Consider the following 13,374-nt stretch of genomic DNA (forward strand, 5'->3'; position numbering starts at 1 on the left):
TCCTAATTTAGCCAGGATTTTAGATGCAGATAAATTCAATTAGTCTAGGTGTTTTTAGCTACAAGCCTAGTTCCTGTTCCTGCCCATCCAAAGGGGCACTAATCAACTCCTTAGCCCACAACACTGAGATATTTGCTTCTGCCCATCTGTGACTCACCTATCAACTGAGAGGGGATGGTATTGCATTGTTGTGTAACCACTCCCCTCACAAGCCCCTTGAAAAGGCCCATAAAGTGGGGGCTCTCCCTTTCTGGTCAGGTGCTTCCCTTACTCTAGTACCTTGACTCTTGGCTGACCCAGGACAGGTAATCCCGAGCATGCTCCCTGTATACTGTTTAGATTGGATAATGGATATAGTAATGTTGTTTTTAGTTTGTATATTATCAGGAGTTCCAGGAGAGGTGAGGCCTAGCAGTAGTGGAATGTGGGCAGAGAAGCCAGGGAAAGGTGAATGTCCACAGCTTTGTAAGAGTGTCCAGGTTATTCTTTGCATGTCTCTTAGGATAACTTATATTGTTGGGGAAGCTGGAACATAGGTCTTCAGCTTAATGGATGGACTTAAGGATAGTGACCATTTATTCCTCTTTGGATTATATTTGGTTGGATTATGATTGGCTGGACTGGCATATGGACTTGTGATTTGCTATTTCTAGTATACTCTGTTATCACCAAGCTTGGTTAATAAAGACTCCTTAACAAACCTTAGACATGTCTGGTGTGATCTCACTCGCACCCCGCAACAATTCCTACTAATGACCTTGGAAAAGCAGTAAAAGATGGCCCAAGTGCTTAGGCCCCTGCCATATATCTTGGCTTCAGCCTGGCCTAGCTCCATTGCACATCTCTGTCTCTCTATTTCTTTAACTCTTTCAATAAACAAGTAAGTCTTAAAAAAAAAAGTACTCATACAAAAAAAAATACATTGAAACATCTCTAATCTAAAAATTCAAAATGTGAAATCTTCTTTTGACCCAAGCATTTCAGCTAAGGAATACTGAAACTATACAGTCATCAGTTTTGATTTAATACTAGGATACAATCAAAATGTTGAGTATAAGCTGTACTAAAAACTGTTTAGTAAATACACAGGCATGCATACAGAAATCATACAAGGATGGGAGTCCAAGTCCGTAGTTTGTCCTTGTATGTTTGCAGCAACAGGTAATATTTATAAGATCCTTTAGGTGTAATACTTTTGGTCCGCCAATGCTTCTCTACATTCTAATTTATGTTCTAATCAGAAGTCCCAATGGGACAGATGCTAAGAAAAGATACTAGGAAATAATCAAAAAGGAAAATAAACATTTTGCAGTAAGGATAGTTCCTGCTCCAGTTTGGCTCCCTACAACAAGCCATTTTTCCCTTAAAGGTGCCAGAAAATGTCCTATCTCTTATTTTCAAGGAAATAGCTTATAGCTTCTGCACTGAGTTGATCGCTTTACGGGAGCCACTACAAGAACGAAAACAAAACAAACAAAACAAAAAAGCAAGCAAGCAAATAAGCATCCACTCTGGTTGTATCCTCAACTGCTGTTTCCTAATACCAATGTGTTTAGCAGCCAGTAAGAACAATACATTTGAGGATGGGGAAACTAAATATAAAAGAGAAAAACAGAAAAATCAAATGCTTGAGCTTTTGAGAAAATGGGAGATAATGACACACAATCCAAGGAAGCTGTCTGATCATAACATGCAGGAACTTGGCAACAGGTTAAAATGACTTTCATCTCCTGCACCCCTTTTCCTTTATTTCAGTTAATAACCCAATAAGTTTAAATAGAGCAGGACTGAGATGAAGTTAGAGGACACAAACCACAATCCAGTATATATGCACTTCAACGTAATCCCCAGCATAAATATTTTCATACATTCATTAGTACTGCCTTTTGTTTGACACTTCAAAATCTTTAAATATAAATTATAATTTTATCTGTTAAGATAAACATTTTAAAATGTAAACCTCAGAAAAATACACAACTATCACATTATCATCAGACATGGACATCGGCAAAATTTTGGTTAATAAGAAATTCAGGGTGAGGGGCAGACATTATTGACATCATGGCAGAGCAGGTTAAGTCACCACTTGCAAGGCTGGTATCCTGTATCAGAGCATCCATTTGTATTCCTATCACTCTATTTCTAATTCAGCTTCTTTCTGTATAAGTACCACGTGCTAACTGCTTGCATCACTGGAGTTCCATCCAGCTTCTTTCTAATGTGCCTAGAGAAAGAAGTGGAAGATGGCTTAAGTGCTTCATCTGAGTGGGAGACTCACATAAAATTTCCAGGCTCCTGGATTCAGCCTGGACCAGCTCCAGTCACTGAAGCCATTTGGGCAGTGAACAAATGGGCAGAAGATTGTTATCTGTCTGCCTCTCCCTTATTCTGTCAATCTGTCTCTCAAATAAAGTACACATTTTAGAAAAAAATTAATCTTAGAAAATGCTGTTTAGAAAATAAGGATACAGACTGAAAAAAAAATAACTTGGCTGAAATATCAGTCTCAGTGACAATTCAGAAGATACTTGAAAATTCTGTCTAGCGCCAATACTTTGACTCAAATGACCTGCAAAGTAAAAAATGGCCAAGAAGCACATTTTCTGCTTAAGAACTATTCACTTCCTACCTTACACATCAATTTTATTTCAAACATCAATAACTATTATGCAGTAAATGTTACCATGGCTGGGGAGAAATAACAATCCTTCAACTAGGATTTTGTTTGAACATTTAAATTTTTATTTGTTTTATTTGAAAGGCAGAGAGACAGAGACAGAAAGATTCCCCGTCTGTTGGTGCATTCCCCAAATGCCCTCAACTCCTGGAGCCAAAGCCAGGGTCCACAAACTCAATCCACATCATTCCACATGTGTGGCAGGGACCCAAGTACTTAAGCCATCACTTATAGCCTCCAAGTATGCACATTAGCAGGAAGCTGAATTCAAAAGTGAACTGGATTGAAATCCCACACGTGATGTGGAAGTCAGAGGCAGCATCTTGCCTGCTATGCCAAATGCCTTTCCTAGGCACGCTGTATAATGAAAATTAATTCCAAATTACCTGAAATAGAGGTAATCCAAAAAATACAAAGCATAGTACAATGAAATAAAAAACGGCTTGTTCTACTACTCTATAATTAAATTTCATGTATCCAAAACCCAGATCACTAATGCATTTTTGTTTTTCTGGTTGCTTTTTGTTTATTTGTTTTGCTCGAAAGGCAGGGTGACAGAGAAAGGAGACAGAGAAGTCCATCTGTTGGTTCACTTCCCAAATAATTATAATTGCTGGGGCTGGTCAGGCCACAGCCAGAAGTATAAATTCCACGTGGGTGACAGGAACCCAAGTAACTTGGGCCTTGCCTGATGTCTCTGGGATACATTAGCAGGAAGCTGGAATGGAAATAATCAGGACTCGATCAAGCACTGCAACATGAGATATGGGTGTCCCAAGTGCTGGCTTAGCCCCATGTACCACAGTGTCTATCCAAGTGTTCAGTGACATAACCATACATATTAAAACTGCATTACCTTCATAATGTTTACTAAATCTGTTTGATAGTAGCGATCCTGATGTGCATTAGCTGCGGCGAGTGTAAGAAGATAATCATTCCTTGCATGTGTAGCCTTAGAGTTACACTCAGAACGCCGGGCTTTCAACTGAAACACAGTAACGGGGAAAATAAAGCGTAAACTGATGATGCACAAAACACAGACGATATTAATTTTGGTAATGAAGGGCTTTCCACCCGGAGCAACGGCAACCAGGTGGAAAAAATGCTTTTATGTCTACAAAAATTACTCATCACAATTAAGGAATTAAACAGTGAATAAGACACATGGTAAGAGCTAATTTTTCAAATATTTGCTATTTACATTTAATATATCAAAATTTTTGTAAAAAACTTGCAAATATCTTACTCGTTTTTTTTTCAGGTAGGAATATAAATTTTTAAAAACTAAAACCCATCTCAAATATATCAGAAAAATCTAGTGGTTTGAGATAAGTTTTTAAAATGCCAACACTCCTGATATGTGAGAGAACCGAATACATGGTGGGGAGTTTGACAGCCAAAGCCAGATCACTGAGCTCACTTATCCTACACAGCCAGAAGGTACCACACTAAAAACTTACCTATATCTGGCACAGAACAGTCACTCTTAATGAAATGGATTTTGTAGAGCTTATCAAAGCTCTACAAGTGTCTTAGAGTAAAAGTTAGACTATAAGCTATCTAAGCAATTAAGATAGAAAACTCATCCTTAAAAGGAAGTCTTGATAAACAAGCTATGTCCAAAGTATTGTAACCTGGGTGAAAAACTCTCAATAACTGGGAGGGGTAACTGGGAGGGGTAACTGGCAAAGGTATCCCTCCCTTATTTAATACCTTCAAAAGGCTTCTCCAATGTAGAAATAATGAATTCCCACTATCCAAAGATCCAACTATTTATTTTATAACCTAAGAGGTTTCTCAACTGCAAAATATATCTTTCAAAAACTCACCTTTACACTTGCCTTCTGTAAACTGATTCTTGACTGAAAAAGGCTAAGTTTAGATCTGTAATAAAACAGAAAAGTATGTTTAATAAAAAATAATGTAAGATTGAATGATATTACTATGTGCTAATTTTAAAAGCTTTCTCTCAAAATGCTGTTCGGAAAAAGAATAAAAAATTGGAAAACTGATTAAAACAAGTTATTCAACCGTAAGAGATTTTTATTATGACACAATTTCATACACTTCATCTGCCCCAAGGAAGCATCCAATCATTGGAGACAAAGGTAGGTTTTGGGGGCTGTGTGTAACCGCCCATAGCATACCAGAAAATTGCAAGTCACTAGAAATTCCTAACTTCCATTGCTTTCCAGCATTAAAAGTTCTTCTATGGATGCCTGTCTCTGTGTCCCTTTTATTCCTAAGGATAATTTTGATCTCTTTATTCTCCCACTCAGATGTTAACTCCTTGATTCCCCTCTGCTTCAGAAGATATCCACAATCTAACAACCAACTGTAAAACCTCCAATGTTGGTTTTATCCAGAGATAGTCGAGAAAGTCAACAGACAAATGCCAAGAAACAAGCACCACTCCCAGGAGCACCAAGTTTTCTAAAGCTGCAATGTTTGTCTTGACTAAGTGTCATGGTGATTGCTATGAGAAAAAGTAATGCATGTGCTGGCAGCTACATAGCATTATATGAAGTACAGTTGCAGACCACTTAGAATTAAAGCAGTCAATCTCTGCAAAGCTAATGTGAACAGGATAGGCAAAAGCAGAATTTTCTCTAACTAAAGGAAAAACATTCAGGGATGAACACTTGTTGATAAAATATATATAATAATATATGTGATTATATGTATAAGATAGATAGATAGATAGATAGATAGATAGATAGATAGATAGATAGATAGATAGAGCTGGCACGGTGGCTCAGCACACTAATCTTTCACTTAAAGTCCAGCATGTAGGCATTATTTCGTATCCCAGTTGCTCCACTTCCCATCCATCTCCCTGCTTGTGGCCTGGGAAAGCAGTTGAGGACAGCCCATGCCGTGGGACCCTGCACCTGTGTGGAAAACCCAAAGGACGCTCCTGGCTTTGGACTGGCTCAGCTCCAGCTGTGAGGCCATTTGGAGAGTGAAGCAGTGGATGGAAGATCTTTCCTTCTGTCTTTCCCTTCTCTCTGCAAATATTCCTTTCTAATAAAAATTTTAAAATTAATCGCAAAAAACAAAAACAGGGCTGCATTGCAACAAGGCAGGTAAAAATGACATCTGCTATGCCAGCAATTCATACGGGTGATGGCTTGTGTTCTGATCCAGCTCCTTGCTAACAGCCTGGGAAAAGCAGCAGACAGTCCAAATGCTTGGGTCCCCGCCATTCTTGTGGAAATGCAGAAGGTTTTGGCCTATGTCAGTCCTGGCCAGTGTGGTAACCTGGGAGTGAACCAGCAGAAACATGCTCTCTCTTTCCTTCAAATAAATAAATAAACCTTTTTTTTAAAAATAGTTGTAACATATTTTCTATCTTGTCATATTCTTACTTCATGGAGCTTTTCTTTTTATTAATCAGATTCTTATTTATCTTGATCTAGAAAGGGTCACAAAGGTAAAAGGTAAAGCTTTCACAGATTAACAAAGATATTTGAAGTTTCCCTAGTTCTCCTTTTTCTGTAGTAATGATTCAGATATGCCAAGTTGCACCCAGATCTTCCAATATAAAATTTCATTTTTCTGCCTCTTGCTTCACTTGTTAATTCTCATATATTTCTAGTATGGAATTAGGTAGATGACAGACAGTGATGGAAATCACTCTTAAGATATTAATGATAAAGATGGTACCTCCAAAGATTAAAATTTAGAAAAAAAAGATTTTTTTTACAAGTAATATACTACAAATAAGAAATTACATTATGCACTACTCTTTATCATCCATCCTTCACAATTTATTGTTCTTCAGAGTACAGCAGGATACTGTTCTACCCAGCTGTATCCCCTCTGAATCAGGGCCACATGAAAAGGTCGTAGTCACCTCTGTGCATCAGACCACCAAATCCATAATACTCAGGAATAATCACTGTCCTCATTTTCAACCCGTGGGCCATGGCTAAATGAGGTATTTACAAATAACCTACAAATGTGTCAAATCCTGTGTTGCAGACTCTGAGAGTCTGAAAACAAGTTTCTAAAAACCCCCTAACAGGATGTTTCTGATAGAGATCACCTATTTCAAAAATCGCAGATTTTACTGGAAAGATGGGCTCACTGACTCTTTGAAAGTACAGGAAATATTTGTGTGCAAAAAACAAAAACCCAATAAACACAACAAATTAACTTAGGAAAATATTAAATATGTTTTCCTATAATATCATTTGGTGAGCACTCATTTACCAACCATCACTACTCAATAAACTTTTCAGAAATCCTTCAATTTTCTCAAGATGTTTTTGAGATTGCCTAAATTTTCTGCAGAAAAACAATCATTAGAAAGATATCCCTCCCTCTTTGCTGATCTGTTTGTACCAGCGTTTAAAGTCTTCCTGACTTCATGAGTAGAGGTTTAGACATCTAGATGTTTTAATCAGTCAGCTAATTGCGCCAGCATCTCCATGCTTCTTCTCTTAGATCTTTCAAAGTCCAATTCTGTGACACAGGCTTATGGTTGATGAGATTCAAATTTTAACAAACTTTTACCTTTTAATAACTTTTAATAAAACCTTCTCAAGATATCATTGCAAAAATCTCTCTCCTTTTATTACCAATTGCCAGCTTTTTTATTTTTAAAATAAAGAACTATTATTTATATATCTTGAAAGTAGAATTTACACATTTTCTAGAGCACATCTAAGATCACATTTACTTGAATTTCAGGTAAAGTAAACCCAGTGCCGGGGCCCATTCCCACAGGGCGGCCAGGGGTTCTGCTTAGTCCACATGCCTGCAGGCCTTCAACAGCACCCTGAGGACCAAGTGATTTTCTGGGACTTCACTTGACTTGGAATCTAGCATGAAAAAATGAAACTCGAAAATCCTGTTCTTCAGATGTCCAGGCAACTTTAACTATACTTCTGATAAGCTTTCAAATCTGTAAATGCAATGTTGCCTTCTTTCATTTTCAAAATCTAATTATGGATATTTCTATCTCCTTACCTAATCTAATAAAAAATCAACCAGTCTAAAAAAATGTGATCTAATGTATAAAACATGTTAGTCAAATGAAATCAACAGTCTAAGAAAGAACCTATGCCCTATATTGATGGAGAACAAAGTATGAGTAAAGACAACATTTATTTGCATAATTATTTTGTTAGAAATGCTAAAACACATACTTTGCCTCAATGTCAGCTTTCTCCCGTACTGCATGAGCCATCTGTTCAGTCTCAAAGTACTTCTTTTTACCTTTAGCTAGATCTTTCACTGTCTCTTGTAATTCAGTTTGGATCTTTGTCAACTGGTCCACACACTGTAAAACACAAAAAGTACAATTATTATGATTTCAGTGTTCAAGCTTACAGAAAATAGGTTTGTCCTACAGAGTATGCATTAAGCCTTCAGGATGCAAACCAAGGCACTGAAAGTGTCCTTCCAACTGCAACCGAGGATTCAGTGAACTTCCATCGCAAGTACTATATCAAAGTCCGTCCTAACAACTATCCTTTGAGAAGTAGCTCAAGCACTGCTGATGTCTGGTATTAGTTAGCGTAAGAAAAGCATCTATGAAATATTTTTAAGGTTAGAGGTAACAAGGCAAGAAAGGGAAAAGAATAAACTATGTATTTCTTTCTAATTTTGATAAATGCCTCTGTATACTTGGATAACTGGTGGTATCAAGAATACTAACAAATTCATCCCTAGGGAACAAAGTGAAATCCAATTTGATAACTTCAAGGTAAAGGACAAAGTCTAGGTATCACATAACAATTGTCATCCAAAGTTATCCCTAGTTCAGCTCCTTGAATACACTCTAAGACAAGGACTGCCACATACATTCTAGTAGAAGGGAGATCTAATATTTCAAAGAAATGTTTCATCAACAATGAGAAAAATAGCACTACTTGGGCATCCTACTGGAAAACTTGATAACAACATGAACATAGGGATTTTTAAAAGAGAAAATTGGAACTAATACACAAAAGTTCTACTAACAATTAGGTTCTGACCCGGTAACCATTTCCTGGAAATTTATCCTAAGAACTGCATGGAGAAATCCTCTTCCCTAGTTTGAAACAAACCACTGAGAAGCTTCATTAGCTTGAGGCTTCAGTTGAAAAATCTGAGTCAAGAGCACTGCCAGCACTCGGTGCAGTCAACAAAGGCTTGGCAAAGCAGGACTAGACACTGCTGAGGTGACTACCAACCAGGGCTGAACAGGTGGAGTTACATATGGATAGAACAAGGACACTAGAAAAGCAAAGGCAGAGCCAGTATATAAACTTACTAAACTTAAAACAGAAAGACTAGAGCTTTCCACAAATTGTTAGACAATTCTACAAGGTTCTGTATGAATAGACAAAAGAAGCAAACTAACACATCAAATTTATTGAGCACTTGATTTGAGAGGTAGAGTAAGACAGAATCCCAACATACCGGCTTGCTCTCCAAATTTAGGAGCCAAAGAACTCAACCTGAGCCACCACCACTGCCTCCCAGGAGGCACATTAGTAAGAAGTAGGACAGGAAACAGGACTTGAATCCAAGCACTCTAATTACAGAATGCAGGCACCCCAACCAGCATTTTTTATTATCATGAACCAAGCAGGTGGGGAACTAGATACTGGTCAAGGGGTACACACTCAGAGCTTCAAAATAAAACACTTCTGGAGAGCTAATGTACAGCCTGGTAAGTATGGTTAATGATATTGTATCATTACTTGAAATTGGCTAAGAGTTCTGAAGTATTCTCATCACCAAAATAAAAAAGTATATAAGGTGATGCTTATCTTAAGTAGCTTGACTTTATGATCCCTAGGAACAGCAGTGTCATACAGCGAGTCAAGATGTCACCCATGTTGATGGTATCATGTGTTTGCCAGTTTGAGTTCCAGCTGCTCTGTTTCAGATCAAACCACACATGTGGAAGACCCAGACAGAGTTCAGCCTTGTGGGGAGTGAACCACAGGATGGAATATCTCTTTATCTTGTACTCCTGCTCTCTTTCTGTTTCTCCCTCTCTTTCCATAACTCTGGCTTTCAATAAGATTTATATAAAATATATAAGTCTTAGAAAAAATAGTCCATGAATAGGAGATATTAAGAGAGGAAAACTTGCTAATAACCATGAACATAGGGATTTTTAAAAAAGAAAACTTGAGCTAATATACAAAAGTTCTACTAACAATTAGGTTCTGACTCGGTAATCATGTTCTGGAAATTTATCCTAAAAAGTAAATAGCTGCATTTTCCTGAAGACTTAGTGATAAAACCTAAAAATAGTTATGTCTAAATAAAGTCAGAATAAATAAAATTTCACTCAGTAATAAAAACAATAAAGGTTGTATAGACACCTAATTAATTAGGAAAGAGAGCCTGAGGTAGAGAATATTCTAAAACATTAATTACATTTACTGTAAATTCTAACAACAGTAGTCTGTTACATACAAAGAGCTATATATTTCTCTGAAAACCTATTTCAATATTAAACTTCAAGAGTGTAGGGGCTGGGCACCTCGGTATATCAGCTAAGCCTTCATGTATTGTGCCAGCATCCCATATAGATGCTAGCTTGAGTTCTGGCGACTCCACTTCCAATCCAAATTCCTGCTAATGATCTGTAAATCTACTGAGGAGATCCCAAGGCCTTGAGTGCCTGCATCCATGTGGGAGATCTGCAAGAGGATCAGGATCCTGGCTCCTAGCTTCAGACCAGCACAGTTCCAGCCACTGGAACCATTTGGGGAGTGAACCAGTGGATGGGGGATCTTTCTTTCTCTCTGTCTTTCCTCTCTGTAAGTCTAATCTGCCTTCCAATAAAAATAAAAAAAATCTTAAACAAACAAAAAACAAAAAGATCTTTCAAGAGTTTAAAGCAAGACTGCAAAGGAATCAGAATAAAAAATATGTTCAGGTTTGTGTTTTGAGGATATGGAATTAGAAAATTACATATTAAAATTCCTGTTATGGAAGGTAAAAATACTTCTGTATCTTTGATTGTTTTAATGAAAATCAAAGGAGAATACAGAGAATGTGGTAGGGAGCTGTTACTGTGGCATAGTGGGTAAAGCCATCTCCTATGTTACCAGATTCAGCCTGGTCAGACTTGGCTATTGTGGATCTCCGCGGAGTGAACCAGATGGAAGAGTTCCCTCTCTGCTTTACTCTAACTTTCAAAATACAGAAAAATCTTTAAAAAAATAAAAAAGAGGGGGGCAGTTTGCAAACTGACAAGTGTTATGTATAGGTGAAGCACAATTATTTCAAGGAAACCAAGTGAACTCTAGTATAAGTAAATGGGAATGAAATGGATGAAAGCTAAGTAAACACAAGAATGGCAAAAAAAAAAAAACCTTTTAACATCTGTGGCTCTTATTCTGATTCATAAACAACTGTTAATATAAAAAATGATTTGGAAATGATTTAATATAATTCTTATTATAGTCACCCATTTTGATTCTCCTTATATTCACAGGTCCTTCATAATGTAATATGTCTACAGTTATGCTTAAGTATCATAAAAGAAAATAGACAAGGTTTTGAAAGGTTGTGTACTTTTAAATGTTAGACAGTGACAATTTGGGCCTAGTGCAGTAGCCCAGTGGCTAAAGTCCTCGCCTTGTACATGCCAGGATCCCATACCAGCACTGGTTCATGTCCTGGAGGCTCCACTTCCCATCCATCTCTCTGCTTGTTGCCTGGGAAAGCAGTCAAGGACTGCCCAAAGCCTTGGGACCATGCACCTGCATGGGAGACTCAGGGGAGGCTCCTGGCTTTTGGTTTTGTTTCGGCTCAGCTCTAGCCACTGCAGCCATTTTGGGAGTGAATCAGTGGATAGACTATCTTCCTCTCGGTCTCTCCTCCTCTCTGTTTATCTGACTCTCCAGTAAAATAAATAAACATTAAAAAAAAAAGTTAGAGAGTGAGAATTTAAGTCAAAAATTGTCCTAATCATGACAGAACAATTTGGACCAGGGTTCAGTCAGTACTTCTATATTATAACTTAGACTTGGTTCTGTCAAACTATTTCCCTGTAATCCAAAAATTGTAAAATTGGACTAGAGTGCATAATGGATTTAAGGGACTATGAGATCTGGGAGAATACAAACATAAATATGTTATGTTCTACATTCAATTTTTTCCCTCCAGGCATTTGTTGAATCATGAAGATAGAGACCGGAGGCAGGCGGGAGGGGAAGGTACAGTAGTTCCAGAGAGTCCAAAGAACAGCAACCTGAACAGCAAGGATCTGGAAAGTAGGGTACTGCAGAGAAGCAAATCCAAAAATCTGTAAGCAATGTTCCCTAGAGTCATTAGTTGCTTTCTACAAGGAATGTGTGAGGTAAAGTTTCTAGAAATTCAGTGGAGAACATTAGCTGAGAGATTAACAACCAAGTGGGGATCAGAGGATTAAAGAAGCTACTTGATGTAGAAAAGACCAAAGTAGGAGTTCAAGCCTTGTCAGAGCAGAAAGGCCTGTGTGTTAACTGAAGGAGATGAGCGCACAGCAGCTCGGCCAGTAGTCTTTCCAAGCACAAACCAGAAATACTTTTGGGCCCAACACTTGCAGTTGTTTTTCTGGTGTACAAGACTAACATATAGGAAACCAGTGCCAGAAATGTTTTGCTTCTCTGAAGAAGCTTATAATAATATACAGCATACATATATGTAGAGAACATTTGGTCAAAAGAGGTTTTTTGTTTTTCCAGTAAGAAAGATTGGCTTGTAACCATCCTTTTTTTCTTATGTTATTTAAAACTGGTATAGTATTGTATGTATGAAGTACCCATGATTATACCAGTAATTTGAGCATAATTTTAGGAGTTTTCATCTTTTCAAGTAATGCTTTGTTTCTATTTTTAAGCTTAATTTTAATTTTTTGCAAAATCAGTAAGATACTTTGAGGAAAATTGCAGTGAAAGGTGGCAAATATTCCTTTTAGGAAGAACTGATTTCTAACTTTTTTAGTTTATGTTATTCTATCCAGCTTTAGCATCAATATTTTTTGTTTTTTGAAAATCAGATAAACAGAAAGGAGAGAGACAGAGAGCTTTGGGCCATCCTTGACTGTTTTCTCAGGTCACAAGCAGGGAGCTGGATGGGAAGTGGGTCACTTAGAACTGGTGCCCATATGGGATTCTGGTGTGCAAGGTGAGGACTTTAGCCACTAGGCTACTGTGCTAGGCCCAGCATCAATACTTTTTTTTAAACTCAAAATTTCCCTATAGTTGTTGGAATTATATAACTTCACATATTTTACTTTTTAAATCGCTTTTAAATTTTAATCTTTACATATTTTAATGTTTCAAACCAAAGCCCTACTTTAAAAATTCATGTCACAGCAGTTACACTATTCTCAAACATAATTTTTCCCCAATAAAGAAGTAAAACTTTCATTTACCATAATTCTTGAATGATGAATGGCTAGCTGAAAGATCACATGCTAATGAAACTGACCAGTATTATCTAAGAACAAGTCCTTCTCCCACAATATCCTCCTTCTGCCTTTATAAATCTTGAAATGTGTTCAGTAATTAAAATTAATGTTTGCTAACACTTCATTCTACTGTGGACTTTTACAAGTGATCTATGGGATGTGCATGTATATAACTGTTGCTATGACATCTTCAATGCATCAGTAAACTAACAGTGACTAAATGTACTTTGCAAAAAATAGTTGGAAATTGTATTAAAAATAACAGCAATCGTGCCTTAGATTTTAT

The 13,374-nt window shown here is 37.2% G+C and overlaps 1 protein-coding gene across 4 annotated transcripts in view; it reads right to left on the minus strand.

The window, feature by feature from the left end:
- The window catches only part of FCHSD2 (FCH and double SH3 domains 2), a 245,109-nt gene that overhangs the window by 106,944 nt on the left and 124,791 nt on the right, over positions 1 to 13,374 (minus strand). For all 4 annotated transcript variants that reach the window (XM_040964120.1, XM_040964118.1, XM_040964121.1 and 1 more), the window contains exons 6-8: positions 7,831 to 7,964; positions 4,507 to 4,561; positions 3,534 to 3,662 (exon numbers count right to left, since the gene is read on the minus strand). In XM_040964120.1, coding sequence (XP_040820054.1) covers positions 3,534 to 3,662; positions 4,507 to 4,561; positions 7,831 to 7,964 — 318 coding nt within the window. The remainder of the gene's footprint in view (positions 1 to 3,533; positions 3,663 to 4,506; positions 4,562 to 7,830; positions 7,965 to 13,374) is intronic.

This window comes from Ochotona curzoniae, unplaced genomic scaffold, assembly GCF_017591425.1.
Source record: "Ochotona curzoniae isolate NIBS_2020 unplaced genomic scaffold, NIBS_Ocur_1.0 scaffold_3223, whole genome shotgun sequence".
NCBI classification, from domain to species: Eukaryota; Metazoa; Chordata; class Mammalia; order Lagomorpha; family Ochotonidae; genus Ochotona; species Ochotona curzoniae.